The 22990-nt window shown below is 37.8% G+C and overlaps 4 protein-coding genes and 2 non-coding genes across 8 annotated transcripts; 2 read left to right on the forward strand and 4 right to left on the reverse strand.

Moving 5' to 3' along the window:
• Window positions 1-31: 31 nt before the first annotated feature.
• LOC106389709 (GTP cyclohydrolase 1) lies at window positions 32-2772 on the reverse strand. The gene is made up of 2 exons (XM_013830036.3): window positions 2212-2772; window positions 32-1309 (listed from the first exon to the last, which is right to left on the reverse strand). The coding sequence occupies exons 1-2, from the start codon at window positions 2423-2425 to the stop codon at window positions 180-182; spliced, it is 1344 nt and encodes a 447-aa protein (XP_013685490.2). The 5' UTR covers window positions 2426-2772; the 3' UTR covers window positions 32-179.
• Window positions 2773-5588: 2816 nt separating this feature from the next.
• Window positions 5589-5695, reverse strand: LOC125579305. Its single transcript, XR_007317292.1, has one exon. It is a non-coding gene; the product is annotated as a small nucleolar RNA R71 (small nucleolar RNA).
• Window positions 5696-16600: 10905 nt separating this feature from the next.
• LOC106451268 (ninja-family protein 6-like) lies at window positions 16601-18274 on the forward strand. The gene is made up of 2 exons (XM_048761040.1): window positions 16601-17107; window positions 17677-18274. The coding sequence occupies exons 1-2, from the start codon at window positions 16678-16680 to the stop codon at window positions 18084-18086; spliced, it is 840 nt and encodes a 279-aa protein (XP_048616997.1). The 5' UTR covers window positions 16601-16677; the 3' UTR covers window positions 18087-18274.
• A 1035-nt stretch (window positions 18275-19309) lies between these two features.
• On the forward strand, window positions 19310-20556 carry LOC106386064 (dolichol-phosphate mannose synthase subunit 3). Its single transcript, XM_013825959.3, has 4 exons — window positions 19310-19395; window positions 19900-20005; window positions 20114-20221; window positions 20305-20556. Exons 2-4 carry the CDS (start codon window positions 19904-19906, stop codon window positions 20362-20364), a joined length of 270 nt encoding a protein of 89 aa, XP_013681413.2. The 5' UTR covers window positions 19310-19395; window positions 19900-19903; the 3' UTR covers window positions 20365-20556.
• A 63-nt stretch (window positions 20557-20619) lies between these two features.
• LOC106384614 (LON peptidase N-terminal domain and RING finger protein 3) lies at window positions 20620-22706 on the reverse strand. 3 transcript variants are annotated; one of them, XM_048761362.1, is made up of 6 exons: window positions 21911-22706; window positions 21538-21693; window positions 21379-21439; window positions 21236-21297; window positions 20912-21160; window positions 20620-20819 (listed from the first exon to the last, which is right to left on the reverse strand). In XM_048761362.1, exons 2-5 carry the CDS (start codon window positions 21682-21684, stop codon window positions 20936-20938), a joined length of 495 nt encoding a protein of 164 aa, XP_048617319.1. In that variant the 5' UTR covers window positions 21685-21693; window positions 21911-22706; the 3' UTR covers window positions 20620-20819; window positions 20912-20935. The 3 variants fall into 3 exon arrangements, with proteins under 3 accessions (XP_048617319.1, XP_048617275.1, XP_048617305.1); XM_048761318.1 differs by having other exon boundaries at window positions 20620-21297; XM_048761348.1 differs by having other exon boundaries at window positions 20912-21297; window positions 21538-22706.
• On the reverse strand, window positions 22218-22289 carry TRNAK-UUU. The gene has a single exon. It is a non-coding gene; the product is annotated as a tRNA-Lys (tRNA).
• Window positions 22707-22990: the final 284 nt, after the last annotated feature.

A 22990-nucleotide genomic window follows, 5' to 3' on the forward strand; every position in this document is an offset into this window, starting at 1 on the left:
CTCTGAGTTTAATGAACAAATAGAAGTGAAATGTAGTAAGACTCTAAAGATTGTGTTTGGAATTGATATGCTTCCAAAGTTTGGAGACTTGGAAGTGTGTTTATGATATAAAGTAGAAAGAAAAAACAACAACAAACAAAACAAGTAAACACTCTCAAATAGGGGAGCTTGAATCTGCCTTACAATGCAGTAGTTGTTGTATGGATCTTGTCTAGAAACTCTGCTCTTGCTGAACTGTCATTACAAAACTGACCCAAAACCGCGATAGTTGCAGTGCTGCTACCAAACTTCTCAATCCCTCTAGAGATCATACAAGTGTGCCCTGCTTCCGCCACTACTATCACATCCCCACCAACAAGAGGGGACAGCTTCTCAGCTATCTGCCGTGTCATCCTCTCTTGCACTTGAAGCTTGAACCCGTAAAAATGCACAATAGACTTCACTAGCGAGCTTGCAATAGCGTTGGATCCTTCGGTGCAATAGTAGCCAACATGAACAACTCCGTAGAAAGGAAGCAAGTGATGCTCACACATTGACCAAAAAGGCATTTTCAGCTCACAGTGCAGCCTCTTCTCTCTGATATCTCCATTGGCTTTGACAGAGTTAAAGCCGTTTAGCAGCTTCATCTCGAGGTTAACGTTTTGGAAGTTCATCATCCAGTTAAGGAACCGAGAAGGTGTAGCAATGAGTTCTTTCCTCGATGGATCTTCTCCTAATGATCTCAGAATGGTAACAACCGCAGAAACCATTTCTTGATCTTCTTCAAGAAAGAGTTTAGACTTAACGCTCGGACACCACTCTTTCGCAGAGCCGTCAGCTATGCCTTTGAACTTCAAGAAACTCATAAACTCACCCCAAAGACTCGACCTTTCATCCTCGAAAACACCTGACCCGGAGGAAACCATTAGCTTCACAAAACCATCATGACTTGACGAGTCTACTAAGTCCAAGCTTGGGAAGTGAATGTGAGAGCATTGCAGAACAACAGCGACGCCAGACGGTTTGACCCAGTGCTGTAGCGCAGAGCATATCTCATCAGCCAAACGCTGAGGCTCCTGGAGCCGCTTGGCGAAAACGTCGGCCACTCTAGAGAACTTGCTCAGTCCCAAGACGCGCTGCTCGGATGGGACGTAGCCGATGTGACACCTGACGTGAAAAGGAAGCAAGCAAGACTCGCAGTAAGAGTAGTGGTCGAGGTCTCGAACTACAACGAGTCCTCCCACTCCTCCCGCTTGCCCAACTCCTGAATCTAGCCCTGCTTCTGGAAACAGAGCACTCTGTACATACTCCTTCACTTTTTGCTTATAACCTGAGCAAAACAAAAAAATAAAAGAAGCCATCAGAGACTCAACCAAACCAAACATCAGTTAACTAACAAAGCCAAGCTGGATGAAACATTCGCTTATGCCCCTAAATTTATATAAAAAGAAAATATTCTATTGAAATCTATACTAATATTGCATCAATAACCTGAGCAAAAACAAAAAAAGCCATAGAGACTCAACCAAACCAAACATAGCTAAGTAGAAAAGCCAAGCCGGATGAAACATTTGCCTATGCCCCCAAATTTATAAAACAAAAAAATATTTTATTGACATCTATACTAATATTGCATCAATAACCTGAGCAAAAAACAAAACAAAAAAAGCCATCAGAGACTCAACCAAACCAAACATCAGTTAAGTAAGAAAGCTAAGCCGGATGAAACATTCTTTAGGTCCCCAAATTTATATTAAAAATATATATTTTATTGAAATCTATACTAATATTGCATCAATAACCTGAGCAAAAACAAAAGATGCCATCAGAGACTCAACCAAACCAAACATCAGTTAAGTAACAAAGCTAAGCCGGATGAAACATTCGTTTATGTCCCCAAATTTATAGAAAAAATATATATTTTATTAAAATCTATACTAATATTGCATCAATAATCTGAGCAAAAACAAAAGAAGCCATCAGAGACTCAACCAAACCAAACAAACATCAGTTAACTAACAAACATGGCCTGTTTTGAGCAAAGCCAGATGAAACATTCGCTTAGCCCCAAATTTATATAGAATTTTTTTTTTTTATTGAAATCTATACTAAGGTTCTGGCAGAAACTAAAACAAAGGTTTCATTATAGAAAGGAACAGAAACCAACATGCATCAATAACTTTTAGAGCAGCTACTTACTTAGCTAGTGAATGTTATTGTGAATGTGCATACCTCTGGTGCCTTCACGAAGGGCCTTGGCGACGCGAAAAGGAGTCTTTTTGATGCCTTCTCTGTTGACATCTTCGTGAAGACCTTGCAGGAGAAGCTTGACGGCGTCTTGGATGGCTAAAGTCTCTGGTTGGTGCTCGAAGGGAAGCTCAAAGGAGCCGTTTTTCAATCCGATCTCGAGGTCTAGATTCAAAGGCCCTTCATCCAATGACCCCATCGAATCACACCACCGGATCCAATCGATATGGAAATAAAAAAATCACTAATCGAATCCGAAATTTGAGATTTTTCCAGATGCCCACTAAAATTCACACGACATCTCGCGATAAAAATGAAAACTTTGAACCCAAATCCGAAGAAAATAAAAATTTGTTTCTGGGTAATGAATTTTCCGGGAAAACTAATAGTTTTCTCGGGAAATTTTTCAGAAACGAGGGGTTGCCGTTGATCCAGTAATATGTGGATTCGAAAACATTGTGATTCTCTAGCTCATTATTATTATTTATATTTATAAAGTTAGTTGCCACCACTAAGTTCTGGCGTATTGGAAAGCGTAATTTTAAGAAGCAGCTTGCGAGTCTCTTTTTTTTTTTGTTACTACTAGTTTAGTTTGTAATCTGTTAAAGTTATTCAAAGGCGGGGTAAGGCGGCGAGGACTTTTCTCTGTCTAATCTCTATCTCACCTAACCCTGTTTTGTCCTAATTTTATTTTAAACTATTGTTTACTTAAGTAGATTAATATTTTTTTTTCTTAAAGAAGTTTTTCTCACCCAGTGGATTAATTAAATTATGTAGGATTATATTTTGATATCTATGTTGAGGAACGAGCTATTTGCACTTTTTATATGCTTTTTTTTTTGTCAACTTCACTTTTTATATGCTTGAATGAAATTTCCATCAATTGAATATATAAAAAAAATAAAATTAAATAAATTAAAAAATATTAAATTCGGATCCAGTTTCTTTCCAGTCAGATCTCACATTAGATTTTGAATTACATATGCTAGATCTACTTAGGTGACGAAATTATTGTTAAACCCATAATGATTAGCAAAAGTCAAAAGGCAAATATGCACTAAGAAGTTGTACTATTTGATACACTCAACTATATTTCAAAAAATAAATAAAATTGTAAGGAACTTTTTTTTAAAAAAGTAATCATATATCAGTTTTTAGAATAAATGAATATTGTTTTAAATGCTTTCCATAATATGTTCATGAGTATAATGTTCAGTAGAAATGTTAGGTTTCTAATAGAAACTTACGCAAAATAGATCTAAAACTATTATTTGGGGGGGGTGGGGGGGGGGGGATTCTTTTTGGATTCTCGGTCCACCAAGAAAGCCATGTTGCAGAAAGAAAAACTATAACATAACTTTTTTCTAAGATGGTTTAAAGTTAATCGTCTACCTATGATTGCAAAACTATTGATATATGGTGTTTTATACATCTTGTATATATGCTTTTAAATTGGTTTTCAAGTCCTTATCGAGTCTTCCTAGTCCTTTTCGAGTCATTACAGGTCTGGAGTTGCATTGGATGGGAGATGAACCAGCTGGAACAAAAGAGGCAGAAAACAGTGCAATTTGGTGATTTTCACGCAGAACAGTCTTGATGACTGTTCCGGATAGCGGAGCAACCCGAGTGATTGTTCCGAGTGAGTGTTCCAGCGGCAGAGATTTTTAAGGAAACTACAATCATTACGGGATTTGCCCTAATTATCCCTATTTTCTCTCCCAGCCGCCTGTGGCTTTGATATATCATATTTTTCTCTTTCTTTTTACATACTACGCGATTCTAGACAGAAGAAAGCCATTGGAGACTTTAGAATTTGAGGATTTGCTTATTGTAAAGGGAGAAGGCTCCATCTCTCTCGTCTTGAGAAGAATCCTGAACCCTATCTCTTTTATTTTTATTGATTCAGCATGTTTTCTTCATCTGTTATCTTTGTGTTTTCTTGCTCCATGGCTGAGTAGTCAGCTTGCTTAGTCTAGGGTGTTAGGGTGTTAGATCCGTGAGCTTGACATAAATAAGTTATAAATCGATTGTCTTCATTCACTGTTATTCTTAAGGCTTGCATCAAGTTAACCACTTAGTGCCTGATTCTAGGTTTAATCTATTCATCAAAAGTGTTATAGGTTGCTAGACATAACTTGAATGAGCATTGCATCCCTAATCAGCGAAAGTAGATATTAGGGTGTTTTGTGAACATATCGGACTTGATCTCTATTGCTTGCTGTCGCATCTTGATCCAAACGAGAGTTTAGGTATCAAGATCGATCAGCATAGGGGGCAGTTCCACGACAGTGGGCTGTTCTACTTGAGTGATCCGAGTTCTAGACTGGTCTTTAATCGAACTTGAATAATTGTTTGGCTCACACTTGTTTAACACCCGATCAAACCACCCTAGGCTAGCATTTTAGTTATCTGAATTCTTTAATTAATCTTGTTACTTGTTTCTCACGAAACCCTCAAATCTTAAAACCCCCATATTGTTTTAGCTAAGTATTGATCCCATAAAGATAAAGTGTAACCGTTGGTCTCTGTGGATTCGATCCTAAAGTGCTACATCGACATACCATTCGATTGTGGTAGTGTGCACATTAGGTTATTTGGTGTGCGTATACACGTAATATCAAATTGGCGCCGTTGCCGGGGACCATCTTTTTACCTTTATTTTTCGGTTATTTATTTAGTCTAAGACCTCTAACTTGCCTTATCCTTTTTGTTGCAGCTAATGTTCCAGGTGCATGACCAGTAGACATACTCGGAGAAACGCACAAGGAGAGTTAGTTACATTTACCAACCAGGAGCTAGCAAGGTTAGAAAGAACAAATCGTCAACAGCCAAGGCAAACTGACACCACTATGGGTGATCACGCCAATCAGGATGATCTCGCTGCGGCTATGGCACTCATGCAGCAGCAGATGCTACAAATGCAGCAGACCATCCAAGCTCAGCAGGATGCTGCTGAACAGGCTGCTCTCGCGCAGCAATAACAACAGGCGCAGACTGTCCCAATCGGGCAGAGAAACCTTCCGCGTAACATCCCTACTACGCGCTCTGCCATTGTTCCTCCACTCTGCACCAGGCAGGACTTCGAGATCAAGCCTGCTTTGATCGGTCTAGTACAGAGAAAGGTGTTCTCTGGTCTCTCTACAGAAATTCCAATGGAGCATATTGAGAGCTTCGAAAAAGTCTGCAGTTTCACTCGCGTGAATGGTGTTCCACCAGACTACATCACGTGCATGTTATTCCCATTCTCTCTTGATGGAAAAGCTGCACGGTGGTTGAACTCTCTCCCTACCGGCTCTCTCACTTCATGGGAACAGGTCCGATCAGCTTTCCTAAGCCATTTCTACTCTAAGGCGAGAACAGCTGCATTGAGGAACAAGATCACCTCCTTCAGACAGCTCACTGATGAGCTTTTCTGCGACGCATGGGAGCGCTTCAATGACTATCGCAGAGAATGTCCTCACCATGGATTTGATGATGATTATATCCTGGACATTTTCTATGATGGAGTGGACTGGAAATACCAAGGTGCTCTAAACTCTGCGAGCAATGGAGACTTCATGACTCAAACCACTGCTGGAGCGTTTAAGCTGATTGAGAACATGGCTGCTAGCTCAGCTAATAAGAAAGAGGAGAGTGATTGCTCCAAGAAAGGAAATAGTTCTGACGCCCAGAAAATAGATGAGCTGACTGCCAAGGTTGATCAGCTACTGAAAAACAACCAAGGGCACGTTTTCAGCATGGAACAACCTACGGCCGGGCATATTCAGAACCAGAACCAGCGACAACCGCAGAGCAATCAGCAAGCTGTTCCAGCTAACGGGAACAGTCAACCAGATGAGCTGAAGGGTCTGGGTATGATGATGCAACAATTGTTGCAGGGTCAGCAGGTTCAGGCCAAGACGTTGAATCAGGTAACCACAGAAATGGATACCAGGATGGGCAACATGTTCACTGAGCTGAATAACAAGTATGACAATCTTACGATCCACATAAGAAAGATCGATGTTCAGCTTGCTCAAACAGCTGAGAGTGTCAAGAGGCAACAAGAGACGCTTCCTGGAAGAACTGATAAAAATCCTAGGACTGAGCACTGTAATGCAATAGAGCAGCCGTTTACTGAGACTGCTCCAGGCGCAGAAGAGAGAGCAGAGCAGTCTGCTAGCTCTGGAGTGACTGCTCCTAGCGAACCTGCTGAGACTCCACCATCTCGAGTCTATGTTCCCAAGGTTCCCTATCCAATTCCACCTAGACATCTGATGGATCCCATTAGTGAAGAGCAGCTGATAGGTTTTAACAAGATGGTGAGAAGGCTTCCTAAAGAACTTGCATTCAAAGATGCTCTGCAGATTCGTCCATTGCTCCAGTTCTTTAAACACTGTAGAGAGACTCAAGAGGAGATCAAGGTCCTCTATATCAAAGCACTGTCTACACCAGCATTGAAGGTATTGCCTAAGGTTGATGATCCTGGAAAGTTTGTTTTCCCATGCTCCATCGCAGGAACAACCTTCAAGGATGCTCTTTGTGACTCTGGTTCTTGTGTGAATCTCGTCTCAAAGGCTATTGTAGACGATTTGGCTATTGCTGATGTTGAGCGTTCTCAGCTGACCCTGACCTTTGCAAACTCTTCCAGAGCAATCCCATATGGAACCATCCGCAGCCTTCATGTTCAAGTAGGAGAATGCATTGTTCCTGCTGAGTTTCAAGTTGTTGAGATGAACAAGGATCATGAGATGCCTTTGATATTTGGAAGGACATTCATGGCTACTGTTGGAGCAACCATCGATATGCCCAACAAGAGAGTCTGCTTCTCCAACATCAACAAGAAAGTTTTCTACAAGGCTGTACCCACCAGATCTTCCTCATCACACGCCTCTCGCATAGTGTTTGATGTAGAAAAGCTGAAGGTTGTTCCAAAGAAGCAGCATGGTGATAAGGGTGAGAGCAGACTGTTCTTTGATGAAGATCCTAGCACTGATCCTACTAAATTCAGAGGGAATTCAAGGGTGAAACAGAAAGTCCAGAAGAAAAGGATCAAGGGAGATCCTACAATGACTTTGATACCTCTCAAGTGTGATGAGAACTCCATTGAGTATGAGGTAAAGTGCAAAGGTACCTCTAAACCGTTCTCTAAAGTCAGAGCTATTCTCACACATGAGCTGAAGGAGAAAGGGGAAGCTGCTGTGAAAGGGTTGTTGAGCAGAGTTTTGAAGCTGAACATGTCTGATTGTGGAGCTTGTTTTGGAACAAGCCCTCCTGCTCAACCCGACTGATCCCAGTCACCAAGTCAAGCTAGAGACTTAAACCAAGCGCTTGGTGGGAGGCAACCCACTGGTGAGTGTCATTAACATTAGGATTTTCTTTTTACTTATTTTTGTTTTTAGTTTGTTGAGTCTCAGGTCAGAAATCAGAAAATCCGAGACCCTTGACTGGAGCAAGCAGCTGGCTGCTCTCATTCCAGAGCATCCTTTACCGGAGCAACCGCGTCTTGCTCTGTCAGGCTGCTCCGCGCCAGGTAAGTATCTCGAACAAAAAAAAATGTTTATTCTTGATTTCACCTTCTCTCTGATTTATTTTCACACCAGGGACGTTGTGAAGTAAGTCTGGGGGAGGGTTTTCGTCGTTTACTAACTCGTTTCTTTCTTTTGTTTTTCTTTTGGTTCAATTCGAGTCAGTTTTTATTGAGTCAGTCAAAATTTTGTGGGAATTAGGACCTTATTCCGTGTTGATCACTAACCACCTCGTGCTTTAGTTATCTTATTCAGTGACCTTAGCAGTGGCGAAAAACACACATGTGGACCTGGAACACCCTGACATATCTCACTTGATTCTCCAGAAGGTTCTCAGCCGATCAGGTTACACTGGGTAGACTTAACTCCACCTTGCTTGAACCTAATCTTGACTGAAATTCTTCTTGTTATGGGCATTAGATCAGGGAAACGAGAACACACTCAGGACTTCTTATCCTTTTTATCCATCTTGCTGATCCTGAGTGGCTAGCTCATCTTTAGCTAGTTCCCACCCTGCACCTTAGCCTTTATTCCACCTTCATGCATTTGTTTTTCAGTGTCATATGTGCAGATATGTGCAAAAAGGTCGGAGAGGAAAGGATCAACGCAGCCTGCTACTCGTTACTGCTGCAGAAATTCAGTCAGAAAGGAGAACAAGCAGATTAAGGGAGCAACCGCTCCATAACCAATGAACTGCGCAAGAGCAGGGGTGGAGAACCAGAATGGTCGCGAAATCAGAACCACCAGTGGCACTCAGAACGATCATGTATTACCTCCTTCTTCGTCACATCACCATATCAGTATTCAAAAAAAAAAAAAAAAAAAAAAAAAAAAAAAAAAAAACGAGATTAATGTGATGGAGAAAGGGAAGAAAGAAAAGAAACATGGAGCCACTGGAAAGGTCGAGCAAGAAGTTGGTACCAAGTATTGAAGAGTGTGTAGAGGAAAATGGAAAGCAGAACAATCAGTTGCCTGTTCCGTCATCAGAACAGTCGCACCAGATAGAGCAAAAACGAGTAGAGGCTGTGGACATCAATGGATCTATCCTCTCTTGCCATTTTGTGTGATATCATGCATCCTCTTCAATGAAATGGTAGCCCCTAAACACTCTTAACTCCACCATTAAATAGCCTGTTCCACACCTAGACCGTCTACCCTGAATGATGCCTGTGATGAGAAGCTCACGCTACTCTTAAATGAATGTAGGGAGTTCTGTCTCGATAGTGTTGCTTTTTCAGGTTTGAGATGAAGAGTATGGAGCCGATTTTTGAACAGCAGTCAGTGGGGTTCCGGTAAGGGTGTGTTGTCCTAGTTTTACTGCTTGTATGGTTCAGAGATTCGTGGTTAAAGTATGGTTGCTGAGAATAGGAGAGTTCCCACACTTTCAAACATTTCTCCCTGTTCTTGATACTTGACATTGTTTGAGGACAAACAAGGATCTAAGTCTGGGGGAATTGATATATGGTGTTTTATACATCTTGTATATATGCTTTTAAATTGGTTTTCAAGTCCTTATCGAGTCTTCCTAGTCCTTTTCGAGTCATTACAGGTCTGGAGTTGCATTGGATGGGAGATGAACCAGCTGGAACAAAAGAGGCAGAAAACAGTGCAATTTGGTGATTTTCACGCAGAACAGTCTTGATGACTGTTCCGGATAGCGGAGCAACCCGAGTGATTGTTCCGAGTGAGTGTTCCAGCGGCAGAGATTTTTAAGGAAACTACAATCATTACGGGATTTGCCCTAATTATCCCTATTTTCTCTCCCAGCCGCCTGTGGCTTTGATATATCATATTTTTCTCTTTCTTTTTACATACTACGCGATTCTAGACAGAAGAAAGCCATTGGAGACTTTAGAATTTGAGGATTTGCTTATTGTAAAGGGAGAAGGCTCCATCTCTCTCGTCTTGAGAAGAATCCTGAACCCTATCTCTTTTATTTTTATTGATTCAGCATGTTTTCTTCATCTGTTATCTTTGTGTTTTCTTGCTCCATGGCTGAGTAGTCAGCTTGCTTAGTCTAGGGTGTTAGGGTGTTAGATCCGTGAGCTTGACATAAATAAGTTATAAATCGATTGTCTTCATTCACTGTTATTCTTAAGGCTTGCATCAAGTTAACCACTTAGTGCCTGATTCTAGGTTTAATCTATTCATCAAAAGTGTTATAGGTTGCTAGACATAACTTGAATGAGCATTGCATCCCTAATCAGCGAAAGTAGATATTAGGGTGTTTTGTGAACATATCGGACTTGATCTCTATTGCTTGCTGTCGCATCTTGATCCAAACGAGAGTTTAGGTATCAAGATCGATCAGCATAGGGGGCAGTTCCACGACAGTGGGCTGTTCTACTTGAGTGATCCGAGTTCTAGACTGGTCTTTAATCGAACTTGAATAATTGTTTGGCTCACACTTGTTTAACACCCGATCAAACCACCCTAGGCTAGCATTTTAGTTATCTGAATTCTTAAATTAATCTTGTTACTTGTTTCTCACGAAACCCTCAAATCTTAAAACCCCCATATTGTTTTAGCTAAGTATTGATCCCATAAAGATAAAGTGTAACCGTTGGTCTCTGTGGATTCGATCCTAAAGTGCTACATCGACATACCATTCGATTGTGGTAGTGTGCACATTAGGTTATTTGGTGTGCGTATACACGTAATATCAACTATATATATGGAGTCAAACAGTTTTTCGAGAAATGGAACCAAACATGTTTTGGGGGAGAAAGATTGCCAAATTCGATAGTGGAAGGGCATTGATACTGATTTAGATATAAATGTACGTTCATTTGTAGTGATCTGAAAGAGGATTTGTTAGGAAATGAAGAAAAGCATAAAGAGGAAAGTACCTGAGGTATCCATGGAAGAAGGAATGTTGATTGATGTTTGCACGATCTTGTTCCTTAATAGGTTTGATATATATAGCGAAAATATTAATTAATTAATAGATAGTAGTAAAACAAACCTTATTGAATGATCATGAATTTAATATTTCGAAATTGTTGACAAAAACAAGAAGACTATTTGATTTTGTTGAGTTGCATACATAAAAAGTTGGATATAATTTTTTTAATATATCTATATCATATACCAATTTATGATTAGTTTTCACTTTTCATTATATAGTAAATTAACGGTAATTAATTTATTTTCCGTTTTTTTTTCTTCACAAACTGAAATTTTATATATACCGAATAACATTACATCCTTTATCTATAAAGCAAGCTATAGCAAAAAGAAAGACCATCCCAAAAAATCGGTTAACCTAACCCAATTTCTATTTCCAGCACCAACAACGTACATCCCAAAAAACAAACCGACGACATTAATTTAAGATATAGATGTGTTTCTTTCATTAACAAACCACTGGTTCAACCAGCGGGGGGGGGGGGGGGGGTGTCCAGTTACAACATAAAACTGAGAAAATCCTAGGTTCTTCACACTCTGTGCAATGAAAGAGACGCATCTAACAAATACATGCGATCCAATCCTTAATTCCCATGCCTCAAAGACCTTCAACTCTCTTTGGATTTCATTTACCTCAAATTGAAGAGCTGGCCAATGAGCAGGTTTATGAAGTGCCTCGACAAGATCCCCAAAAGTTGAAACAAACCTCACCTTCTTTTTTTTACTCTTCATGCTTTCTAGAGCCTACAGTGTGACCTGCAATTTCGCCTCACCTATAGATGCTTCTTTAGACTCATTTTTTCATTTTACTTATAAAAACTGGTACTTATATTTAGCGAAAAGGCATTTTTATGCATCTATACAATATTTGTGGAAGTCTTGATTTTTAAAAAATCCTGAAAGATCCAAAACATCTTATAATAACTTAATATTTTGTTTTCCATTAACTATAGGGTTTATTGGAAATGTTTATATTTATTTTGTAGTACAGCCTAGAGCATTTAAACAAAACCAACCCTACGTACTGATACTAAAAATATCATATTGTGAAAGGCACAATGTGGACAAGTCCATTAGTTACTGGTTTGCAAGGTGTATAAATTAAACAACCGATCTCTCTGATAACTTCAATCTCAACGCAAAAAAAATAACGAAAGAAAACAAAACTCTGGTCATGGTTTTGTTAGTTAACTCTTGTATGTGGAAAAAAGTGATTAATTATTTAGGTGTGTGCCTGTGTGGTAAGATTTATTATTATCTGTAGAAAGTAGGCAGCAGTAATCGGTCTGTATAAAACATTCCACGTACCGAATGATTGCAGAGAAGTTGGGTTAAAGTTAAGTATCCTTTGTACATATTTTAACAACATTGTCACTAATATGACAGAAAATCTGTATGTTTTTAGTTAAGTTGTATAATTGTGGCAATCAATTCATAATAAAGTCCCTTAATTAATACAATTAGTTAGTGGGTATGACAGAATGAATTTATTTAGTTAACCGTTTGGAGGAAGAAAGTTTGAATCAAGTATTCTTTTAATTTTTTTCCATGGTAAACCTCTTGCTAGTGTTTTAATTTTCTGTTTTTTGAATGGCATAGTGTACACATCAACCTCAACTAGACAAATAAGCTTTTTTATTAAGGGATATGTATCTCACATTAGAAAATCAATGGAACATTAAATAATATATAAAGGGTTAGGGCCAATCCACTAATAGCCAATTGGTTTTAAGTTGGAAGCTCATAATAAACTCGAATCTAACATAGTACCAGAGCCCAGATCCTAATAAGTTAAACCCCTAATTAATATTAATCCTATCCGACCGGGTATATAGATCTGACTCGCTCGACCGAGTATAACTGTCTTAAAAAGTTTCCGAGATTTCTGGCCGATAAGAGCCATCATCTCGAGGAGGGGTATTAAGGGATATGTATCCCACATTGGAAAATCAATGAGACATTAAATAATATATAAATGGTTAATCCACTAATAGCCAATTGGTTTTAAGTTGGAAGTCCATAATAAACTCGAATCTAACATGGTATCAGAGCCCAGATCCTAATAAGTTAAACCCCTAATTAATATTAACCCTACCCGACCGGGTATATAGGTCTGACTCGCTCGACCGAGTATAACTATCTTAAAAAGTTTCCGAGATTTCTGGCCGATAAGAGTCATCATCTCGATAAGGGGTATTAAAGGATATGTATCCCACATTGGAAAATCAATGGAACATTAAATAATATATAAATGGTTAGGGCCAATCCACTAATAGACAATTGATTTTAAGTTGGAAGCCCATAATAAACCCGAATCTAACATTTTTGGCACGAGTTTTTCGTAGCTCGACTTATGATATAACACAAGAAGCTAAGCTTAATAAGGACTTACTGAGTCCATATAAATATGGGTTATACCTACACTTTTGTTTTGGGTAGAAGGTTACACTTCACATTAAGTTTGTATGCAGACAGTCCATATAAATATGGGTTATACCTACACATTTTTTTGGGTAGAAGGTTACACTCACACATTAAGTTTGTATGCAGTATGTCTTTCTTTCCTTTGTTCAGGCTTCTGATTCTCTTCAATATTTAGAATCTTTATCTATCGCGGTTATAGAGAACATTTGGGTGAGATTTTCTCCCATGTTAGTAGAACCCAATAATTTCTAAATATATATTTTCAACAGTCCTCCATATTCATTCTAAGGACTCAAATCATTATTCGAAGATTTTTTGATCTCGAGTATGGGCTCTTGATCTCTTTGTCTTCTTTTTGGTTATTTTATAAGCTAAGTTATTTTCATTGTTTTTTTTTTTTTGGGATTGTGATCTTGGTCGATGGTCTATGTTGTATTCCAATCCAATTAATAAAAACGAAATGAAAATAAACCAAGAAGAAGATAAAATGAGGTTACGCATAACCAAGTTGTCTGCAGTACCAAACAATAAAATTAACAAATGTTATTGCGAAAAAAAAATTAATAAATAAATGTTATTGCGAACGTCTATATTTGATGACCACCGATAAAAACAGAAGACACACATAGATTTTTTGGGCTTATTAGTGTTTGCTATAGGTTAAAAATGAATCTAGATCATAATGTGTCATTATTACTTTCTAATTATATTTAATTAAAATCTACCATTGTTAGCAAGACTATCAACATGATTTATGTTATACATCCATTTATACGCACGCTCAAACTTATAATCAAAATACAACATAATTTCCATATAAAGATACCGACTTAAAATTAATATGAAAATACAACATAGTTTCGGAACCAGAAAAATAGTCTGTTTTTGCAAATTATTTGAAAAATATCAAGATACTAAAAAAAAAATCCCTCAGCTCAGAAATCATTCATGTACCACAAACGCAGAATTCAAAAACGGATAGTCTAGCATGCAGTGCCAAGAAACAACTGTTTTTTATCGTTCACATGGATGCGGATCCCCCCGATTTGGTCTAAAGAATGCGTATGAATCTGCTTAAGTTGATGTCAAAAAAAAATGTAACCATGTTTTCACAATTTCAGGAATATATAACATGGTTATTACACATTTCCATACTAATATGAATGATTTGAAGATTCTATTAAAGTGAAAATCATAAAAGAGAACTAAGAGAATGAGATCATGTTACAATGTCATATTTGCAAGAGGACCTCTTTAAATACGCCAAAATCCTATCACTAGGCCAATATTTTGGTTGATGGCTTATTGTAATTGTTGTTGTTATTTTTAATTATGTTTTATCAGCTAGTGATAAATCATTATAACGAATGTCATTGTGTATTGGGCATGCTACTAAATTTCGAGAACAATGGGGGTAATAGTCATGATTAGACCATTGATGTGACTGGCAAGGATTTAGTCATATGACATATCTCTACGTAGAGTTGTTGCATACAAGGTGTATGGGCAAGAACAAATATTATGCTTTTTAGTAGTTGACGTAAGCTTTATTGGTATCTTTTCTAAAGTTTATTTACCATTTCAGGATTCAGTATGTTATTTCTTGAAGTTCTTCGCTATTTTAGCCTATAGTTGAAGAGATTACTTATTTCTAAGTGTGCATCAAAATGTTGCCAATGAATCAAGACTAATTCGACATTGATAATGTCTCTATCACTAATTAAGCAATTTGGTGGATACATGCAAGAATCCAAAATACCATACGGTGTGATACTGAAATGCGAGGTTGTGAATGTTTCATGTTTTTTAGTGTAACCAGCTTCTTATATTTGAAATTGTTTATGCACGTGGTTGTGTTTGTTGGTGGCTTGAAACCAGTTATGGCTGATAATGATTCTTATCATTATACAAACATGCACAATGGTGACAATCAAGTAGTTGTAAGACATGTACAAGAAAATGATTGAAACACTAAAGAAATACCAAAAAGTTAACCTCAATCTTAGCATTTGAACGTCCCCAAAAGGCTATTGTATCACATATTCACATATCTTGTTTTTTTTTAAAGCGTCTCTATAGATGCAGCGTATTTTACAATGATATTTTTTCAAACCTGAAAAGGAGAGATAAACTCTGTTATAAAAGGATTATGAGTAAAATCAGTTAACCACTTCAGTAGTTTCAGCATTAGCATAGTTGACACGATCGTTTCTTGAAAAGCAGCTAAGAGCATCCAGATAAACAAAATATTAGTGCAGCACACATATGACATAGACACTCATCACATCCATACTTCCCAATTGTGTAATAAGCAAATGATGATCAAACAGCACTATGAGATGATGATCAAACGACACTTGCAGATGATGTCCAAAAAAAGAAGATCAAATTGTCCCTAGCTCTTCTCTCTACAGCTACCCAAAGAAAAATATTTTATATAGGCATGTACTAAAACATTAGCCCATTAACTTGAACTTGTTCTGTATACTTATGTCTGTAAATCCAACACTCGATATCTTTGAATTACCGGTTCCAATCTTTGTCTTATGTATTTAAACATAATAAATCATAGTTCATGGGTCGAAGCCTCGAATTACCAATATTAATCGTTCTTGAAACAACAACGACTAGAATAAAACACATAAACAAGTTATTAAAACGATTATAAAAGTTTTTACTCAAATTTTCATCCGTTGGCGTTTATTCCATTGACTGAAAATAGTAAGAGTATACACCAAAAAATTTGGGTGAAAATAGAAAACCATGGTATAACTTTTTCCCCAGGATTTATAAATCAAAGAATCTTCCCTTTTCACTTTCCAGGTGCAACTCATGCAGGTAGGTGGAAGGCTAGGCTGGAACTTTCATAAAGCAACATCTTCAAAGGGTACCACGATTTGAAAGAAGACACGTTTCACCTAGCTCATCACAAAGTTATATACAACCACTTGTATTCGACCACGTTGTTATTAATCCCGTTACAACGTACCACGTTTATAGCCATCCGTCATATCAGCTGAGACTAGTCGCAACGTAACAGCGCTTTTCCTGAACTGGTCCGTCTATAACCTATTACACTGTCTTTCTGTTTCACCTCAAGTTTGTGGGACCGTCTTTAACATATCCTCACCACGTTTCGGACCAAGAGTAGCCTTCGTGGTCGTGATTCACGGAGTCAAGATATGAGACGCAATAAACTGAAAAACCAAACGTGTCCTAGTCAACGCCAGCAGGCTCTCAGGGTACACGTGCCATATGCATGTCCAACGTGCTACACGTGGTGGCCTCGGCACTTTCCGCTGGTTTGTATGTAACCAATGGGAAGTAGATAGAAACCAACAACGGAAAATGCAATTATGCAAAACCATTTATCGATAATCCGAGATTGTAGCGATAATAAAGTTTCTTAACCCTTCTCTTAATTTACAAACTAATCATTAATCATACGTGTAATGAAAACCGCTCATGTCCACTATAATCATCGGACAAGTGTCATGACATTGAGGCTTCCCAATTCTCTTTTTATTCCAAAATAGATGAAAGCTTCAAAAACCTTTAAAAACAACTATAACATCTTTCTTCTCAACGTTACACGGTTATTGAATCTTCATCAATGGCAACAAAGCTTGGAAAAGACGAGGATGCTGCGGTCGAGCTTGAGCTATGTCTTTCTCTTGGAGGCCCCTTCAAGAAAGCTCAACCGTTAGAGTTCTGTACGGAAAGAAAACCTAATAACGCCGTCAGATGTGTGGAGGATATTGACGTTGATCTTAACGACGGAGCGGTGAGGCATGAGAACAATGAGACGAGGACAAAGGAAACAAGGAAGGAACGGGAAGGGAAGCAGCAGCAGAGAAGCGGAGGAGAAGGAGAGTACAAGAGGATCAGAACAGAATGTAAAGAAGTCACTAACGGCGTGGATCAGTTTGATTTGAGCTTCAGTGGATTGGGCAACGGGTACAGGTGGGGTCAATATAAGGAAAACAGTAAAGCTGCGACCATCGGGTCACCCATTTGCAGCTCGTCCGACGTATCTGATCCAAGTAAATATATAACATTTTATCTACCATACAGACTATCTAATTAGCCAATCTTGTCAAATTCTTGGGTATATAAACTATTTCACAATGAAGTGTTACTATTTAACATTTAGACTAGAGATATTATATTTTTGATGACTTTGAAATTGACTAGTTGATTTTTAAGATTTCTTTAATAGTAAAATAAACAAATATTAGAATGGGTTAGATGTATTAAAGAATCACGAGAATTATGGGGGGTGATTGGTAGTTGCTGTAGGTGCTGTCCACAGCCCTATTTATTTCCACAGCACCAAATTCAGAGCAATCAAGCTTTAAATTTTTTTTTGAAACCACAGCTCTTAAAATATCTTACAGCTGTACAAGTGCTCTGCAGAGCCAAATATCCAAAGCAATTTTTTAGTGCTTCAATAAAATTCTACAGCAATAAAATCTAAACCCACAGCAAAAAGTCTACAGATTTTTTTCTACAGCGAAATATTTAAAGCTACAGCCATTACCAATCGGACCCATGGTATTTGCATGAATATACTTCGGTTGCAGTTATGACGTGACTTATGCCCCATGTTCAGGTGGAAGTTGTGAACTTGGGATAAATTCTGACCAAACCAAACCGGTTAAATCTCCGGTTAACAACATTACAACCCATACAAATGAAGGTCAAGAAGATGCAGTGGTAGTGGAGACCCAAGAATGGTCCAGCTCTGTAGCCAAAGAGACAGGGAAGCCTCCAAAGCCGCGTCCCAAGGGTAATGGCAGTATGCTTCCGTTTGCTCAGATGCCATGCGTGACCAGCACCGGTAACGGACCACAGGGCAAAACTGTTAATGGGTTTCTGCATCGGTACACAAAATCAGAGATCAGTATAATATGTGTCTGCCATGGAACGTCATTCTCGCCGGCTGAGTTCATCATTCACGCCGGTGGAACCAATGTGTCGCATCCGTTAAGGCATATAACTGTTGTTCCGTCAAAGTTTTAACTAGCTTTCTTTCGTGGGGTACCTTGTGTTTTGTTTTTTTTTTGTATATATTTAGCTGATGATCTTTTCTTGAGTTCAAAGGGACTCTTTATTGGTGAATATTGTAGTTCTTGTTTTTCCATTTCTGGTATGATTTACTTTACTAATTTAGTGCATTTTTTTGGTTATGGAGAAAAGCTTATTTGAAACTATTCTGTTGCATTTGCCAGATAATTCAGGAGTAAAAAAACTTGGCGGTTATACTCTTAAAAGACAAAAACATTCAATGTATAATAATGGATTAGTTATAGTACCAGTGATATTAGAGAGATTCTGAGGTGGACTATTTTTATCAGTGACTAGCATCTTATAGACACTGTTAATTTAGACCATGATTAATCTGGGTTTTTAGGTATGGTTCTTAACCGAAAAGTGTAAAAAAAATATCAAATCATGAATTAAAGGCCTGGCTGGTTCAAACGTAGCGGTTGCGGTTACGGTTGCGGAAGTTTGTGGATGCGGACAGTTGCGGTTTCTATCGGTTTTAAGAGATTTGTACGACTGGTACTACGGTTAAAAATTGGTGCGTTTGCAGGTGACTTATGACTGGTTAACTATCAAATACGGTAACAGTCAAATAATAAATTAACAATATTTACATTTAATATAATTATAAAAATATCAAAAATCATAAAATTATAATAAATATAAAATTTATTTTTAGAAAGTTATAATTTTCATTTTTGAAAATTTATTGAAATTGTTTTTATTATTAAATTTTATGATATTAATTAAAATATAATAGATATATTTTAATATTTTCATAATTTCAATTTTAAATTTTTTCTTAAATATTAAATATTTTTATTTTTGTATATATATTATTTAAAAAAAAAAGAAAAAAAATTTACCTTCCCGCAACCACAAACGCTACTTGGAGCCAACTTTTGAATTTATGAGATTCAGAGCAGTTTGAAGCGGTTTAGAGCGATTTGAGTGATTGTTGTAAACCGCCGACAACTGCTACCAACCGCAAAAGCTGCGTTTGCGGGTGGTAGCGAGAAATCAGCCGCCCCCTAAGAACTCTAAATTTAGAATCCGAGTTAATTATGATCTTTGGAGATATTTAAAAAGAACTGGTAATTAAGGGCTTCTAACCGTAAGTTGTTTGGAAACGCGGTTTAGCTTATACAAGGTCCACGTAGGATAAAGGCTTCATCGTCAAATGACCATTATACCCATAGACTGAAGCCCTAGCGAGACAGATTGATTTTAGGACAGCTTAAAGGTTGAAACTTTGAGTGTGGAGGCGAGATCTGTGAGTTCAAAGGTTCGATCTTTACCATCAATGCCCGAATATTTAATTTAATTGATTATAGTTCTTTCTGTCTGATGCATTTACTTTGGTGTTGGTCTTTTGTATTCTGAGTAGAGTAGTTATTCTTTTCATGTTGATTTTTCGTTGTGGTGGATTTGATCGTAAAGTTGCCAGATGATGATTTGAAATAATTGCGCAAGGGTTATGAGTTTCAGAAAGATTGGAGGATTGATTACTCTGATCTGAATGAACCCGTGACAAAATCATTTTCTTCTTCTCGAACTCTGATGGCAACTGCTGATCTATTTTTTAAAAAAGTTTTCAGATTTGAATTTGTGTTTTTGAGTTTTAAAAAGTTTTTGAGTCTCATGAATATTATCTTATGATGATGATTCATGTTCTGCACCTCTTTTGGCCTGTCATGATTCTGCTCAAGGAGCTTTTACGCTCCATTGACTTAGCACTTAGTGTCTTAAACATTGCAATAATTAAATTTTACATAATATTTGTTTCAAGGGCAATGAAGCACGTGGTGAAGATCTTGAGCCTGCTAGTGGCAGTCTCTGCCTTTTGGATTGTTCTTTTGCAGGCTGCAATAGTTCCACAAAGTCACACATTGTTGGTGAGTAAACGAGCCTGGTTTGATTTGTCTTATTTTAGTTTGTCTATTGTTCTTAACAAGCTGAAAATTTTATTGGTTGTAACAATGTTTTTTTTTGTTTTGCACCAGCTACCGATTTACTTTGTAGTGTCACTTGGATGCTATGGTCTGTTAATGGTTGGAATCGGGATAATGCAGTTCCCTACCTGTCCTCAAGAAGCAGATCTCTTGAACCATGTATTATCTCTGCCCTCTTTCTTTCTTTCTTATGTTGTTAATATTGAATCTTTTTTACTAACCTGTTTTAGCTGGCATTGCAGGATATTGCAGAGGCAAAAGACTTTTTAAGCACAAACGGAATAGATATTGGAACGTATTGACACATTTTGTAATATTCTTCTTGTTGACTCCCTAGCATTAACATGTTTCTCATTCTGTAATATTTTGCAAGTTGTCTTGTTTAGATGCAAGTTGTGAACCCCACTACTTTGTAATACTTCAAAGATTGTCGCTGGCTAAGTGGCTAGCCTTCAAAGTTTTAATATTAGTACTACAGATAGTTAAAAATGGTATTCGAAATTGGTTATATTGTAGTAGTAACAGAGTCAGCCTAACAATTTGATAGTAACAGAGTCAGCCTAACAATTTGAATATCCTAATTTTTAATTTAAAGAATTGTCACTTATCAAGATACTCTGATGATGATATTCATCGAAAAAACAATTAAATGTTTTGAGTTACTCATATTACAAACAAACAACTCATGAACAAACATGTCTTCACTTTTACTAGCCAATCTTCTCAATGATAGAGTGGATAAGACAATTTTTTTAACCTGCAAAGAAAAGGGAAAAGAATCAAGACTAGAACAACGAATGATTCTTGTTTCAAATGGACAACACGCAATATATAGAGAATCCGACTTACTGGAGATTGTCTCTATATCATTATTCATTTGGTGGTCGGAAGGAAGACTCGGATGAGGTCTTCAGTAGTCACATCCTTCCTACACGTAGGGCATTTAGCTTGAACAGAGATGGCTTCTTTTATGCAACTTTTGCAGAAAATATGACCACACTTTGTTGACATCTCCTCAGTAAGTGGACACATACATATTGGGCAGTTAAACTTTGGTTCCTCTACTGGAGCCGCCACCACAGACTTATTAGACTTCCTCTGAACAAGACAGACAAAATATGTGAGCCTAAGTCCCAAGAGCAAAACAAAAGAAAAAACCATAACGCTTCTTACCGAATCGTCAAGCTCAACATCAGCTTGTTCAGATTGATTTTTGCTTGCTCTAGTAGTACCACCTGCAGCACTTATACAAATGTTTAGAATCCTTGTAGGCTTGTAACTATGCAAGGTACCAAAAAAAACTGATGATAATTAACCTGAATCTAAATCAACTACTAAGGGTCCTTGCCGTGAGCCTCTAGATTTGTCTCTTTTGGCCTTGTCAAAAGAATGAAACTGAGTGAGTAAGCTTGTACACAAGCACAATGTGTTGTTAAAGGGGGAACATATAAAAGAAGAAGAAGAAGAGAGCAGACTCGGTCAAAAGCAGAAGCAGTTGATTCAACAACATCATCATCATCATTTTGATCTTCCTCGTGGTCGGTTGGTATCTGACCCACTATGTTCGCCTGCTGTTGCCTCCTTAAGCTTCTAGTAACTACACCCACCCTCCGAGAACTCATAGCTAAAGCCTACATGAATATGAGACACTACTACTGAGTTAGTGTACCGTTATCTCAACTTTAAACCATCAACAACAACAAAATCAAAAGTCTTGTCACATTACATAAGACTTTTGTCTGGATTCAGAAAACTTGGGGAAAGAAAATTCAAGAAACGGTTAAATGTAGAGGTTCAAGACGGTAAAGAAACCGACAAGAACTAACGAAGAGTGAAAGCTTGTTGTACCTTCTGATCTCAACGAAGAAGCAGGAGGTTGGAGAGTGGAAGTTGAAGAATGCAGTGGTAGAGAGAAAAACTAAAGTGTTTTAAAAGGATTATTAGCCAAAGGGTTTTGTTATAAATGATCTTTGGAAATGAAAAATCTCATTCACTTCACTTTTTGTATTGTTCGAGTAACAAAGGACTTTTACTGGTCATTGTGTGACGCTTCCTTTACAAGCTTTTAATAAGTTTTGACTTTTGAGAGTGTTTGAGCGTATCTGTGTGAATAACTTCAGCCTTCAGGAGCAGGCAGAAAAATAAAAATAAAAAACGCCGACTGTGGGGATCGAACCCACGGCCACGGGATTAAAAGTCACGCGCTCTACCACTGAGCTAAGTCGGCTATTGGAAACTTACGCAGATTATTTTAATAAGTATTGAAATCATAAAATCGACGTAATAGTCGAGCAGATAGTTGATGGGAAGAACAAGAATAACAAAGATGTGGTTGGTTACACTCAAACCTATACTCAATACTCTCTGTTCTAGACCTTATTGTTGGGAAACTCTAACATGAAGCTGGTGGTTTTGTGTTCTATAAAGAGGTTCATCAAGACTAGAGAAGCAAGGTCCCTACCCGAGAATGCCTTCTTTCATCCATCCATCATGTCCGTCAGCTACTTCTCTTACCAACATTGTTTTGCTGTGTACTCGGTTAGTTTCATGGTCTCTACTACTGTTACCACTACCATAAGCTTCTTCTTGTTATTTGTTACTCATGTGTTCATACTTTCTTGGACAGCCGTTTTTCCTTCCTGTTGCAGGACACGTTGTCCTTACAGCAGCGCTACGGGAATGCAGAAGATTCAGACAAGAGAAGGCAAAGTACTAGACATGGCTAACCAGAAAGAAGGCGGACTAGGTCCTTTTAGTCACTTGGAACACTAAAGTAGTTTAACTTTTCTGAGTCTTCTTACGCGTTTGCATTGTGTTTTAAATTTCAAAAGGAATAAGAACATGCGCTCTCACAAGATGACACCAAACATAACGTATATTACATACTTCCTCCACTTGAAAAGCGGTCGAATATTTCTCGAGACCCAA

This window comes from Brassica napus, chromosome A1 (assembly GCF_020379485.1).
Source record: "Brassica napus cultivar Da-Ae chromosome A1, Da-Ae, whole genome shotgun sequence".
Taxonomy (NCBI): Eukaryota; Viridiplantae; Streptophyta; class Magnoliopsida; order Brassicales; family Brassicaceae; genus Brassica; species Brassica napus.